The sequence below is a fragment of the Carlito syrichta genome, unplaced genomic scaffold, assembly GCF_000164805.1.
Source record: "Carlito syrichta isolate Samal-C Ts95f unplaced genomic scaffold, Tarsius_syrichta-2.0.1 Scaffold90604, whole genome shotgun sequence".
NCBI lineage: Eukaryota > Metazoa > Chordata > Mammalia > Primates > Tarsiidae > Carlito > Carlito syrichta.
Genome location: NW_007034700.1, coordinates 68277 through 82907, shown reverse-complemented (window position 1 = coordinate 82907; position 14631 = coordinate 68277). Strand labels below are relative to the sequence as shown.

The following is a 14631-nucleotide window of genomic DNA, read 5'->3' as shown; positions in this document are numbered from 1 at the left end:
ATTACAAGGTCTTTGCTAACAGCCTGAGAATTACAATGTATAAATGTCATGGCAGCTTGGACAATGGAATTATAACAATGAGATCATAATCAGATGTTGCAAGTTAACAAATAGAACATACAATATAACAGGAATTTGGTAGAAGGCAATAGCCTTGATTTGAACTTTTTTTTTCAATGAAAAATTTCAGTCTTATCTGAGAGTTCAAGATTTATCAGGTTGTTGCTCTGTGTGTATATCTGGGTCACTCGTATTTTTTTCCCTGGCTGGCTTTTAATTTATTAAGAATATTAGTTGCAAGGTTTCTATCTCTCAAATCTTTCTTTGGTCATCTAGATAATAAGATCTATTCCCAGAAAGTCTACTGTGGGCTGGATTCTAATCAAAGAGCAGTAAACAGAGGTTTCAGAAATTTGGTAAATGTTTTTTGTGACTTAGACTGAGTAAAATCTCTGTTTTACAAATAGTTTCACTCTATTCCAATTCTTTTTCTTAGAACTGCTGACTATCCCAGTGGGAAGAAAAAAAGATAAAAAACCTTAGATCTTTTCAGCTGCAGGTGCCTAGCTACCTTCCCAGTAGGGAGAGAAAAACTTAAGCCAGTTCTAATACCAGGGAAGCAGCAGTGACGTATGTCTGAGTGGCATACCTCCAAGGTAACTCAGTTCCTCAAGGCTTAATAAGGACATCACTTATGCCTATGTTTATGGGCAGTTGTTTTAAAGATACCATCACTATTCTTTCAGAGTCACTTTAGCAATCTAAACATTAACTTCTTCAAACACATTAATAAAAGCGCCTTCTTAGCTAACGATATGGAAAATAAAATCAATGTTCAACAGCTCATTTTAGTATAATGCAGATGCTCCTTGACTTATGAGGGGGTTGTGTCCTAGCAAACCCATCACTAAGTTGAAAATATCGTAAGTAAAAAATGCATTTAGGCCGGGCTCGGTGGCTCAGCCTGTAATCCCGGCAATTTGGGAGGCCAAGGCGAGAGGGTTGCCTGAGTCCGCGGGTTTGAGAACCGCCTGGGCAACTTGGCGAGACCTCGTCTCTACAATAAATCAAAAACCAGCCAGGCGTGGTAGCGCATGCCTGTAGTTCTGGCTACTTGGAAGGCTGAGACGGAAGGATCGCCAGAGCCCAGCAGGTTGAGGCTACGGTGGCCGGGAGCATGCCACTGCACTCCAGTCTGGGTGACAGAGTGAGACTCCAACTAAAAAAAAAAAATGCATTTAATACCTGTAAACTATCGAACATCGCAGAACCTACATCAAATGTGCTCTGAACACTCACACTAGCCTACAGCTGGGCAAAATCACCTAACACACAGCCTATTTTATAATGAAGTGCTGAACATCTCGTGTAATTTATTGAATACCATACTGAAAGTGAAAAAAACAGAATGGCTGCATAGATACTAAATGTACAGCTTCTACTGAATATGGTATTGTTTTCACACCACTGTAAAGCTCAAAAATTGTGAGTTGAACCACTCTAAGTTGGGACCATCTGTATTAAAAAAAATTTATTTCTCATTTTCTGGAAGTGGACACCAGGATATAAGAAACGAAGAAAGCCATCTTTGAACATTAAGAAATTCTTGCCACTTCAGGGAGATGCACAGAAAAAAATAAAATAGATCCACCAGCAGACCCAAATTAGAACTAAGAATGGTCCTTGGGAGTCCCTTACCTTCATCATTTAGATTAAGTATTATTTTCTGAGGAACTTTCTAAAATTGATTTCTGTTTGATTACTGATTTAAAAAATTAATTTCTATATTAGGTATTTGGGAAAAGTTTTTAATATTTCAGTAAGTGAAATGACATAAACTAGAATCGGGAGTAAAACACAGCTAAGGATTTCTTTTTTAACCATCAAATTAACTTATGCAAAATTCTTTCTAGTAGCTGCAAGATAGGAAATATTTTTAAAAATTGGAGAAATGTGGAATACCAATCGGAAAGATCGCAGCACCGAAAGCCCCTCCACGTCTGCTAGACCCAGTTCCATTAAACTGAGGGAGACAATAAATCCGTCAAAAATGTTCCAACCTTCTTGGAAATAATAGTAGGGATCCATGGCTATGAGCTTCAGGAACATTTCCGCTGTGAAAATTCCAGTGAAAACCTACAGAGAGGGATGCAGGGGGCGAGAAAGAGAAATAACAGAGAATGCCTTTATCATTATCTCTCAATACAACATGTCCAAGAAGCCTCAAGAGCCAACTTTCGTTAAATGCTGCACCTGAGGACATCAACACCTGGATATCCCATGGACAACCCACACGATGCAGGAGCATCGCATCTTCCTCTTTAATGTAGTCCCCAGCCTCAATGTTCCCATCTTTGTTGCCAGAGCCACTCCATTCACACTGTTCAAGGGTGTAGTTAAAAAACACATTTTGGGCCGGGTGCAGTGGCTCAAGCCTGTAATCTCAGCACTCTGGGCAGCCGAGGTGAGGGGATTGCCTGAGGCCATGGGTTTGAGAACAGCCTGGGCAACTTGGTGAGACCTCATCTCTACAATAAATCAAAAAATTAGCTGGGTGTGGTAGCGCACACCTGTAGATCTGGCTACTTGAAAGGCTAAGGTGGAAGGATCGCCTAAGCCCAGCAGGTCGATGCAAGTGTGGCTGTGAGCATGCCACTGTACTCCAGCATGGGTGACAGAGTGAGACTCCGATTAAAAAAAAAAGGGTCAGCAGTCATTTTAATGTATATACTTGGGATGTCTACTTAAAAAAAGATAATTCACATGTTATAATTAGAATACAGTATTATGCCTAATTTGACATTATGTGCCTTATCAAATCTAGATGTGTTGTTTCTTATTTTAAATCATGGAAGTAATAGAATAACGCCAAAAGTTTGCAAAATATCCACAATCTTATCACGCTGCATACAGTTATCATTTTTATGTATTCTTTCTGTTTTTTAAAATGCACATATATTTTGATAGAGTTGGAAAATCATAGAATACATAATATCTTGGGTCTTATCTTTCACTTGCCATGACTCTATCCATGTTGCTACAGTCTTCCTAACTCCCATTTCTATTGTCTGTATAAAATTCTATTGGGTGAAATGTCTTCAAAGAAGTTGTTATTGTTGGAGTCTTTGGTGCTTCCTTTTCATTTTTCAACATGGTAATCAATGATGTCTAAGTGTTTTAGCTTACTGTGTTCAAGAATGACTTCCTCCCTTTGTTACCTGCTCTCACTTTTCCGTCTGGCTGAGCACCTGTGCTCCCTAATGCCTTCTGTCTCTAGGTCTTAGAAAGGTACTGTGCTGTATGAAAGTCAAACCCCATGAATGCCAGTTTTGACAAGACCAATACCCTCATTTTAGGCTAACCACATAACATCAGACTCTTCTAAATATATATTTTTAGAGGAGAGGTTTTTTTTCACAATAGATTTTTAAATGTCATAGTAAATTAGTACCTGTGACCATCTGTTTACCAAGTTTACATATGAAGGGAGTTTAAGGAAAACTTTAAAGATACAGTCTGAGGACAGAATTTAAAATAGTAAAAAATGCTAAGTTATAGATGTTGTTTATATACTGAATTAACGAATAGCAATAACAGAACAGAGTGATGATTGAAATACATTCCAATGGAGAAATGGGCTATATGTTTTTGGTGTCCACACACTTTTCTATAGTTCCCCACTTTGCTTTTCTTTCTTTTTTCTTTTTTTTAAGAGATGAGGTCTCACCAAGTTGCCTAGGCTAGCCTCGAACCCCTAGGCTCAGGCAATCCTCTCACTTCCACCTCCTAAAGTACTGGGATTACAGGCGTGAGCCACTGCACCTGGTCAGTTCCCCATTTTCCTAAATTGAAGATGCAATAATTCAAAAAATTGAAAAAAAAAATCACACCACTGCCAGGCCACTGCCTTGCTGAGCTATGGCCAGGCCATGTTTTCTTAAGCTTTGGCCCCTCCCCTCCATTGCAGAAGTGAGCCCCTTCTTTCTCTCTCTCTCTCCCTCCAATTTACTTTCTAAATAAGCGATATTTTAAAACTCCCCCCCAAAATCCCTAAAGATATTCAGTTAGGCATCATTAAAGCTCATAGTACAAACATCTACAGATGGAACATCCCTCTGAGTGAGTTCAGGGAAGGGGGGACAGTGCATCAATTCCTGACACGTTTCCCCCTTAGCGTAGACCCATCACAGTTTTCTCCACCCAGAAATGTTAACCAGTCTAACATACTCTAAGAAAAGACTCAACATGTTATCCCATTATTTCCTGGTAAACACACAGGGAGTGCTCAGTAATAAGCACTGGCTGACTGCCCATGGAATATCTCTACTGTAGGAACTCAATTCCTAAAGAAAATCAGTAATGACACAGTTGTCACCCGGATGAATGGCCCCAGGGACCTGGAATTATCTGTGACAGAGGTCAGCCACCACGTTGCTGCCACACATGGTGTACTGTCATCAGTTGAGATGTGTAACTTGGTGAAGTGAGGTCTCACCAAGTTGCCCAGGCTAATCTTGAACCCCTAGGCTCAAGCAACCCTCCTGCCTCCACCTCCCAAAGTGCTGGGATTACAGGCATGAGCCACTGCACCCAGTCAGCTCCCTATTTTTCTAAATTGAAGATGCAATAATTCTAAAATTGAATTATTACTTAATTCAATTAATAAATTAGTTAATTCCTCAGTTGTATGAAGAAATTATTCATTTAAAAATTGAGAAGAGGGGGACACATCTCATCAACAAGGGTACCTGCATAATTACATTTGTATACCAATCCCTGAATTGTACCCCACACCTATAAAATAAAAAGATTAAAAGGAAAAAAAATTGAGAAGAGTAGGTTTATATCATAGTTATCCCTATGATGCTACTCCTGTTTGCAGTGATATGCTTCTCAATAAGGAGAAAAGGAAAAAATTATAAGCAGTGCATCAACAAATGTAAGTAAGTGTCTGCTATCATTTGACAGTGTCCCCCAAAGTTCATGTGTTAGAAACTTCACCCCCAATGTAACAGTGTTGGGAGGTGGAGCCTAATAAGAGGTGATTAATTCATGAGGGCTCTGCCCCCATGAGTGGATTAATAAGTTATGGGAGTGGGTTGGTTGTCTCAAGAAGGGGTTTTGTTAAAAGCCAGTTCACCCTCTTGCTCTCTTGCTCATGCCTTCTGTTGGTCTTCCACATTCCATCATGGGATGACACTGTAGGAAGGCCTTCACCAGGCACTGGCACCACGCTTTTGTCCTTCCCAGCCTCCAGAACTGTAAGCCATATAAATTTCTGTCCATTATAAATTACCCAGTCTATGGTATTCTGTTATAGCAACATGACTAAGACAGTGTCACTCTTGCAAATGTCATTAAATATTCATCTCAGAATTTATGTTCTTATGCAGCAGTTCTCAAACTGTAGTCAAGGATCACTGGGGTCCCTAAGACCATCTCAGGAAGCATGAAGGCTTTCCTTTTCCAATTTCAATAGTCTCCCCTTATCTGTGGTTTTACTTTCTGTGGTTTCAGTTACCTATGGTCAACTATGGTCTGAAAATATTAAATGAAAAATTCTAGAAATAAACAATTCATAAGTTTTAAATTACATGCTACTCTGAGTAGTGTGATGAAATCTCAACCTGTCCTGCTTCGTCCTGCCCAGGATGTGAATTGTTCCTTTGTCCAGTGTACCCATGGTGTATATACTGGGGAGACCCCAAAAAACACTGAAATTATTTTTTGTAGTATAGGATTCCCCCATTAGGCAAGTGTTTCAGGAACCCACCAGCAGCAGTGTACAAGCTAGCATTGTTGTGAGAGGCTGCATTCGGCTTCAGTTAATTTTTTTTGGAGATTCTTTCAACACATTTGCCCATTTCATGATGGGTGATTTACATGAACAACTTGCCCACACTGCACTGACCAGTTCGGCAGTTTTTGACCAAAAATGGCATGACCCCATGTCCCACCCTCCCTATTCAGCCAATCTTACCCCCGTGGCTTTTTTTTGTTTCCCCAGTGAAAAATGTCCTCAAAGAGCAATGTCTTGTCAATGTGGAAGAGTTGAAGCAAAAAACAGCAGAAGCACTAAAATGCATCAAAATTGACAAGCTCAAAAACTGTTTTGAGCAGTGGAAAAAGTGTCTCGATAGGTGATTGCATCAAATAAAGGGTACTTTGAAAGTGACTGAAGTTTCAACATGTAAGAATAAGTACACAGTTTTTTATAAATAAATTTTGGGGTTTTTTTGGTCCCCCCCATATACAGTTAGTAGGATATAAACAGACAGTCCTGTCCTTAGAGGGCTGCATGCAGGTTGGGCATGGTGGCTCATACCTGTATTCTCAGCACTATGGGAAGCCGAGGTGAGAGGACTGCTTGAGCATAGCCTAGGCAACATAGTAAGACTGCCAAAAAAAAAAAAAAGACAGTACGCATACCTATATCCCAAATCTTTTTTTGTTTGTTTGCTTGCATTTTCAGAGACAACGCCTCACTCTCTCACCCAAATCTCATGTGTGGTGGTAAAATCCTAGCTCACTGCAGTCTTGACCTCCTGGGTTCAAGTAATCCTCCTGCCTCAGCCTCCTAAGTAGCTGGGAATATAATGTGCATGCCACCACGACTGGCTATTTTTTTTCCTAACTTTTTTTAGAGATAGGGTTTTGCTATGTTGCCCAAGCTGGTCTCAAACTCCTAGTCTCAAGCCTTCTTCCCACTTCCACCTCCCAAAACACTGGTACTACAGGCATGAGCCACTGCTCTCAGCCTAGATCTTGACTTCTAGACACATTTTCCACTAAAAGAATCTGGGCTTTCTGAGAAATGGTTGATTCTAGTCCAAGGGCAGGAAAAATGCAAAATTAGCCTGGAATATCTTGTGGTATCAGAGAACAAGGAAGTGATGAGGACATGTCAAAAAGACACAGAAGCCAGCTTGGAGGGTCTCTTACTGGCCAAATCAGGATAGTTTAGACACAAATGTAAATGATAGTAATGGATTATAACTTGGATAAAATTAAAAACCATGAATCCATACTGATATAAATAAAGGAATAGATCAGAAGTTAAATGAACAGAAAATTTAGATAGTCCCAAAGTGTGTCCCTCACAAATACTTTTTAAATATACAGTAAGTCCTCACTTTAGCGTCTTCCATAGATTCTTGGAAACTGTGACTTTAAGCTAAATGATATATGTTAATATCATTTATTATACTGTATAATGAAACCAATTTTGCCATAGGTTAATTGATACAAACAAAGGTTAAGTTCCTTTGGCATACAATCCATCTTTGGCTTAAAGTCACAGTTTCCGAGAACCTATCGGCAACGTCAAGTGAGGACTTACTACAAATGAAGAAAGGGCAACTTGACAGATGAGAAGGCTATCAGACACTTCCTTAACCAAGTGATCAAGTGAACATCACCAGTAATGAGACAAATGGAAGCTGTGTGCCAATTCAGAGACATAATAAAAAGACAGCCTCACTTGTCTGACATTTCTACCAAAATGCATAACCTGCATGTAGTCATAAGAAAGCATCAGATAAGCCCAAACTGAGGAAATTCAACAAAATAAGTGGCTTATAGTCTTCACTGTCAAGATCATGAAAGTGAAGGAAAGGCTGAGGAATGCCTTCAGGTTGAAGAAGATTAAAGAGAGATGACAGCTAGCCGGATGTGGTGGCTCATGCCTGTAATTCCAGCACTTTGGGAGGCAGAGGCGAGAGGATTGCCTGAGCCCAAGGGTCCGAGACCAGCTTGGGCAACTTGGTGAGACCTCATCTCTACAATAAATAAAAAAATTAGCTGGGTGTGGTAGTGGTGCACAACTGTAGCTACAGCTACTAGGAAAGCTGAGGTGGAAGGACTACCTGAGCCCAGCAGGTCGAGGCTGGGCTCTGGCAGTCCTTCCACCTCAGTCTTCCTAGTAGCTGTATACTGGACTTGACTTCTCTGGACTTGAAACTTCTCTGCAGGATTCAAATCGTTTTGAAAAAAAAAAATCACCTCATAAACTTATTGTGGTTGCAAAAAAAGCAAGAACAGAACCATTGTGTGTATGCACTACATAATGCAAAGGCTGAATGTCACATAGCTTCCCAGGGTTTCAATTTCCTCTATAAAACATGGGTTTGGGACTGAATTATCTGTAAGGTCCCTCCTATTTCAGATGGGTGATATGGGCAGGGATCATCAATTTGTAAAAGACTGTTCTCATCTTCCCTCAAAAACATCTATCTGTAGGTCTATGGATAATTCACTGTCGGGGCTATGGGAAAAGCCTTGCATTTCACCATAAGACAAGGTCATATCTTATTTTACAAGTTAGTCAATCTCATTTTTTTCCATCCTCTTATTCTCAGGTTCAGTCAAAGGCTCTGTTGAAATCTCTAAGCCTTTGAAAATTTTACCAGTACAGTTCCTAAGATTTATAAGGTACTTTAAACTATTCCCAAAACTTCTGTATAGGTTCTCATTTTATCCTCCCAAACACTGATACATGATATTATCCTAACTTAACAGATGCAACACATTTCTGGACAGAAATCAGTGACTTATTTAAGGGTGCATCATATCTAACAGGAACCAAAACCCAAATCTTCTTCCATGTTCTGTCAAACTTAGTACTTATGTGGATTGACAGCAGACTTATCTTTGAGATTCTGGTATTGTCCAGAAAACACTCATAATGTAAGTTTCCCTGAAGTGCAGCACATATCCAACTTCCTTATTTAGCATCTTCACTCAATGAATAAACACTTAATATGGCCAAAATAGAGCTCCTGGTTTTATTTTATTTTTTATTCTTTTGAGTTGGAGTCTCACTCTGTCACCCAGGCTGGAATACCGTGGCACGCTCCCGGCCACCGCAGCCTTGACCTGCTGGGCTCTGGTGATCCTTCCGCCTCAGCCTTCCAAGTAGCCAGAACTACAGGCGCGTGCTACCACACTCGGCTAACTTTTGATTTATTGTAGAGACAGGGTCTTGCCAAGTTGCCCAGGTGGGTCTCAAACCCGTGAACTCAGGCAATCCACTTGCCTCAGCCTCCCAAAGTGCTGGGATTACAGGCTGAGCCACGGAGCCTGGCTGAGCTCTTGATTTTAAACATCAAACTTGTTCCTTTACAGTCATTTCCATTCTCCCCTCAGTTACTAAACCCCCAAATCTAGGCACCATTCTTGATTTCTTTCCCTTCACCTTCATATCGAGTCCAAAGTATACTGAACCATTTACTACTCTTCATCCCCATTGCTAATTGTACATTTACTTGCCACTTGAAATCTCTTGCCATCAGTGCTTTCTTATTTTAGAGCTTGGTTTTGGGTTGACTTGTTTCATGGAGTCCCTGAATATTAGCTGCCAATTTTCACTCCTCTTTCTTTACTTATAGTTCTGAGTAAAGTCTTCTGAATGCTCACAACTCTAATTGTGGTGTCACCCTAAATCTCTGTAGATTTGTAAGGAAGGGAAAAATAGTATTATTTGCTAGCCTGGTCTGAGGGGAGTTCTGCTGGAGGTAGGTGAAAAGGCTTCTCAAAATCCCTTGGAAATCAAGGATCTGTAAATTCTGTAAAAAGCAAGGAAAAGTAAAGACTTTAAAAACCACATAAAACTCTACAGGGAAAACACCACCACCATCATTATGAAAATTATCAAGTTGCATTTCTTGTTATTTAACTCTTGGCTACTAAAATAAAGCTTATGCCTATATGATAATGAGGATTGGCTTAAAATTCTGCTTGATGGTCAAAGTTCCATGTCAGTCAGTCAGTCACACTGTGTGCTCATCTGCAGTCACCTTCTAGAGGCAGTCAGCAGATTTCTTGGACAGCCTGTAGGGGTGTCCTGTTTCAAGACTACAGGTGTTTCAAGACTACAGGTATTTCATTGGGCTGCCCCCAAGGGTTTACATCGCAGCAGTGAGTCCAGAGCACGTCAATAACCCTAGACAAGGACACTGAAAAGACCACAGAATCACCTTGATGTGTACCAGGGATCACAATAGGCTACAAAGCTTAACGAGAAAAAGAATCCCTTTCCCAGGTAGTTTCAGAACAAGAAGTGAAAACATTATAATGCTTTAATAGTGTATCAGTAGGACTTAAGGCTGAAACTCTGTGTGAGAGAGAGAGAAGAAGGGAGGTCGGGAGGGAAAGAGGGAGAGAGCTTATACAAGAGAGGAGTGCGCCAAGAAACGCTGGGCAAAGATCATGCTCAAATTAATTATTTGCACTTGGATGTCCCCTCCTAGGGGACATGATAAATCTGGCAAACCACTAGGATGTCTGGGACATAAAGAGATTGCTGGTGATTATACAGGACAAACTAATGTCACCGCACATTTTTCAAAATATATGTTTCTTGAAGTTTTCCATTCAAATTGTATGAAAAAGCAAATAAAGAGAGAGAATATATACTGAGATATATGTTTAAAAAAATCAGCTGGCATTACACAGAAAGAGAATGTGTGAAGTGCTTTCACAGTGGTGCACAGACTGGACAATAAATTACATATTACTAGTGGGAGGAAAAAAACGAGACTGCACTGTCTGCTCGAATAGAAAAGCACCAGGTGAAAGATGTCAAACAAATTACTATTGCACAGCATGTATCAATGAAGCTGCAATACATGTCAGTGACTACTTCAAATGTTACTACACTTTAGAAAAATATCAGATATAAAATTCTGATTTTTTGTCATATATAAGTTCCTCAATGTCCAAAATTTCATTATAAGCCAGACTTCATTACAATAAAATAAGTGGTTCCAATGCTATACTATTTAAAATGAGGTGATTCGCTTTTCACTATTCATAAAAAAGTGTGATTGAGTTGTTGGTAGGTGATCTGTGAGCTGTCTCTGAGTGCAAAGGGTTAGTGGTAACAGCTAGATTTGAATGTGCCTGTGGTGCAATCCTAGGGAATTATGAAGCCCAGGTGACCTAGAGAATTCTTTCCAACTAGCTGTTAACTCTATCAAAATTCAATCAACTCCTGACTTTTGTAGCAAAAAAGTAAACAGATAATCCTTAAATCACAGCTACTTGGCTTCAGAATGTCAGTGTAATCTATGTTTAAAGACAACGGCCTTAACTTTAAATAATATAGTAAGTGAAATAGATGACTTAAGCTAACATTAAAATAAATTTGGTACAGATCAACTAATGGCAGAAACTGGATGATGGCCCAGAAGTTCAACTGTAGGGAAAACAGCCTAGAATTTAAAATTTCCCATAAACGGTCTCCATTTGGATAACTGAGACCTGACAGTGTAGACAAATTTATAATTATGTTCATTGCACTAAAAGAGCTCCCTTATTTGGGTGGCTGTCACTTAAGGCGAAAGGGGAGGTGATCTACTACAGAGATGCAGAAATCAATGTGAGAAACAGAACAAGAAAGAAATCAAGGAGCCCCTGGCTCAGGCTGCTGAAACCACCTCACTGTACCATGCCTCCCATTCTGTCACTGTGGCTGGTTTTCTGCCAACAGCTCCTAAATGACGTCTGCAAAGTTCTGCAGGAGGAAACAGCTAAGGGATCACAACAGCAAGCAGTAGTACTGTGCTGCAGCATATGTGGAGGCATTTGTCTTCCAATTAACTGTTATTTCTTTTCAACTAAACTCCAGCTTTCAGTACCAGAAAAAGATGTCCTATCGGCAAAATACATTCAAATCATCATATCAGGAGACAGTGCTCCATCTTACCAGATTTCCTACAGCCAAGACATGTTCAAATTGTGGCGTCATAGGATGGTGCTCCATTGCCATAAACAGTGTATTCAGGACAATGCAGATGGTGATGGCCAAGTCCACGAAAGGGTCCATAACTATCAAGTTCACAATCTCTTTCAGTTTTATCCAGTAAGGGTGACACTCCCAGATGAGGAAAGTGTTGGCAAATTTATACCAGCATGGTGGGCACTTTCTCTGAGACTCTTCCAATTCTGCAGTAAGTAAAGAACAAAGATGGCCCCTCAGTCCAACAAGAAACAAAGGGGACACACTACTAATCCTCACAGGTCAGTCAGTATCACTGCTACTGCTGTGAGAACAAAGGTTGCTTGAGTACTGATGTTCCTAAGTGTTTCCCTCAGTTTTCCTTCTCTGTAAGGTAGAGAGAAAATATGATCAGAAAAAGTCGCTGCCCTGTTAATAATGACCTAGCTATAAATAAAACTCAAATCATCAGTTATGAGGGTAGAGCGTGGTGGTTAAGAGCTTGGTCTCTCAGGCCTGACTCTGGCTTCAATGTGTACAAGTTGTGTGATCTCAGGCAAAGTAACTGATTTCTTTGCCTCAGCTGTAAAATAGGGCACCTAATTTATAGGTTATAGGACTAAAGGAGTCCTGTAATCACATTTCATGAGGTTATATGAATTTGATTAAAGATAAAATGAGTCAGGTACAGTGGCTCACACATGTCATTTCAGCACTTTGGGAGGCTGAAAAGGGAGGACTGCTTGAATCCAGGAGTTCAAGACCAGCCTGGGCAATGTAGTGAGACGTTGTTTCTACAAAAAAAATTTTAAAATGAGCCAGACATTGCACCTGTAGTCCCAACAACTTGGAGGCGGAGGTGGAAGAGACGCCTAAGCCCAGGAGGTCGAAGCTGTGGTGAGTTATGATCATACTACTGCACTCCAGCCTGGGCAACAGAGTGAGACTCAGACTCAAAAAACCAGAAAAAATCCCCCCAAAACAAATCAAAACCCAAAGGATAAAATAAGATGATGGCGTAAAGCAGTGAGCACTGTACCTGGCACAAGGTAAGTCCTCAATAAGTGCTAAGTATTATACATTGCATTATTAAATTATTATCAGAAAAGCTGTCAAAAACACAGACATATTTGGGTTCAAATATCAGCCCAGACATTTGCTAACTGTGAGACCATGAGCAAGTTTCTTTGATTTGCTGTGATAATTAAATGATCTATATCATATATAAAGTATCTCAGAATACCCTAGCATATAGTAAGTGCTAGAAGTAATTGCTATTATTATTATCTTCATCAGCAGAATCAGTATCATCCGTCAAATCATCACGTGAAATACAACTATTATGTTCTCAAAGAAATACAACTCACTGTCTACCTTCAGTGAGTCTGTAACCTACAGCTAGGTTAGGAAGATCAGTCACATTCCTTTCCCCTTTCTTTCCTCATTTTCTTTCTTCCTTTCTCCTTTCTTGTCCTTTTGTCCATTCTTTCTCTCATCCTTTACTTCTTTTTGTAGTTTCTTCCTCTTTCCTTCCCTAGGTTGTCTTTGCTTTTTCCTTCTCTTCTTTTGCCTTATCTTCTCTGTTTCTTTTAGAAGTAGAACCTTTTTTTTCACACAAAATTTCATGTGACCCCCCAATACATAAAGTAAACTAGAAAATGCCCTAGTTGAAACAGGAATAGGAGCATGGAGTCCAGTACAACAGAGTTTTTTCTTCCCTGAGGAACTCCCCCAGAATTCTAGGACTCTCATAAAAAGGCTGAAAAAAATCACTGGACTAGACAGATGATCTCTAAGGTCATTTGCAAAGCGAAAATTAAAAAGGATGATTAAATATCAAAGGCAGAGAGCCACTCAGCTAGCAGATACAACAATCTAGGCATGAAGCCCTAGGTAACAAAGCTCTCCCCTCAAAAACCATGAAATATAACAGGATTACAAAATTCCAAGGATGTTGATCTAAGAGGAAGCTTTTTAAGAGGCATAACTTTACAAATCTGTCAGAACGAGAATCCTTAGAAGCGAGGTATTGATTTTACAGGGTTGGCTATAACAGTTGCCCTCCCTCTGCCCAATTCTGCTGACAAAAATCAAATCAATGTAGGGACTTTTAAAAAGTTCCCCAATATTTCACCCAAACCAAGATGGCTGCCTTAGTGTGCTTTGCCTTTTCCAATCAGTTGGGTGGTGATGGCTTTATTTTAGATGGGGTGGTTTTAGTTGGGTTTCTGATTGGCTCTCTGGTTGCTAAGAAAATGGTTGCCTTGGTTTTTCAGAGTTAAGGGCCACAGTAAACGCCACGTGGGAGCCTGCGTGGGAAAGGAAGTCTGTGAAGAAAATTTGCTTTGGCTTCTTCCTCATAGAACTCTCTCCCTTCCTAAGGCAAATATAGTTTCTCCCTCAAAAAAGAAAATGAAAAGGTTCTCTTATTTCCATAAATTCTTATAGTACATATTTGGAAATTTAGTTCCGTTCCTTTTTTTATCACCTCCCTTCTCCAAACGTCTGCTGCTCACTGACATGTGGAGGTTGAAGCAGTGACTGTTCACATTTCTGACAGCTGACACAATTGTAATGTTTCACAATGAACTAGGTTTTGAATCTTGCCAGAAAGCAAAGCAGAGAGGGGTTTTCCTACCCTATGGGGCATCAAGAAGATTCCTCCAGGGATACTGATGTCTCTTATCCATGTTTACTGAGAAGGGAAGATCCTTAGGATAATCTTTTCACTCTCACAAGAAGTAATACAATGTGGAGCTTCAGGAGCTAGAAAAGATCCTTCGGCAAATAACAAGGTTTATAAAGTGACTTACAGCTCTGCACCCTGTTACAGGTTCCACATGTAAGAATTTGGTCTAGGGAATGCGTTAACAGGTGGAATGGTTAAGAATTCAGTCTAGGGAAAGTGTTAACAT

At 40.0% G+C, this 14631-nt stretch overlaps 1 protein-coding gene across 9 annotated transcripts in view; it reads right to left on the bottom strand.

Annotated features, from left to right (window-relative positions):
- SCN8A (sodium voltage-gated channel alpha subunit 8) overlaps positions 1–14631 on the bottom strand; it is a 115508-nt gene that overhangs the window by 37949 nt on the left and 62928 nt on the right. For all 9 annotated transcript variants that reach the window (XM_008058608.2, XM_008058600.2, XM_021712551.1 and 6 more), the window contains 2 exons: positions 11705–11943; positions 1963–2136 (listed from right to left, as the gene is read on the bottom strand). In XM_008058608.2, the coding sequence (XP_008056799.1) occupies positions 1963–2136; positions 11705–11943 (413 nt within the window). The remainder of the gene's footprint in view (positions 1–1962; positions 2137–11704; positions 11944–14631) is intronic.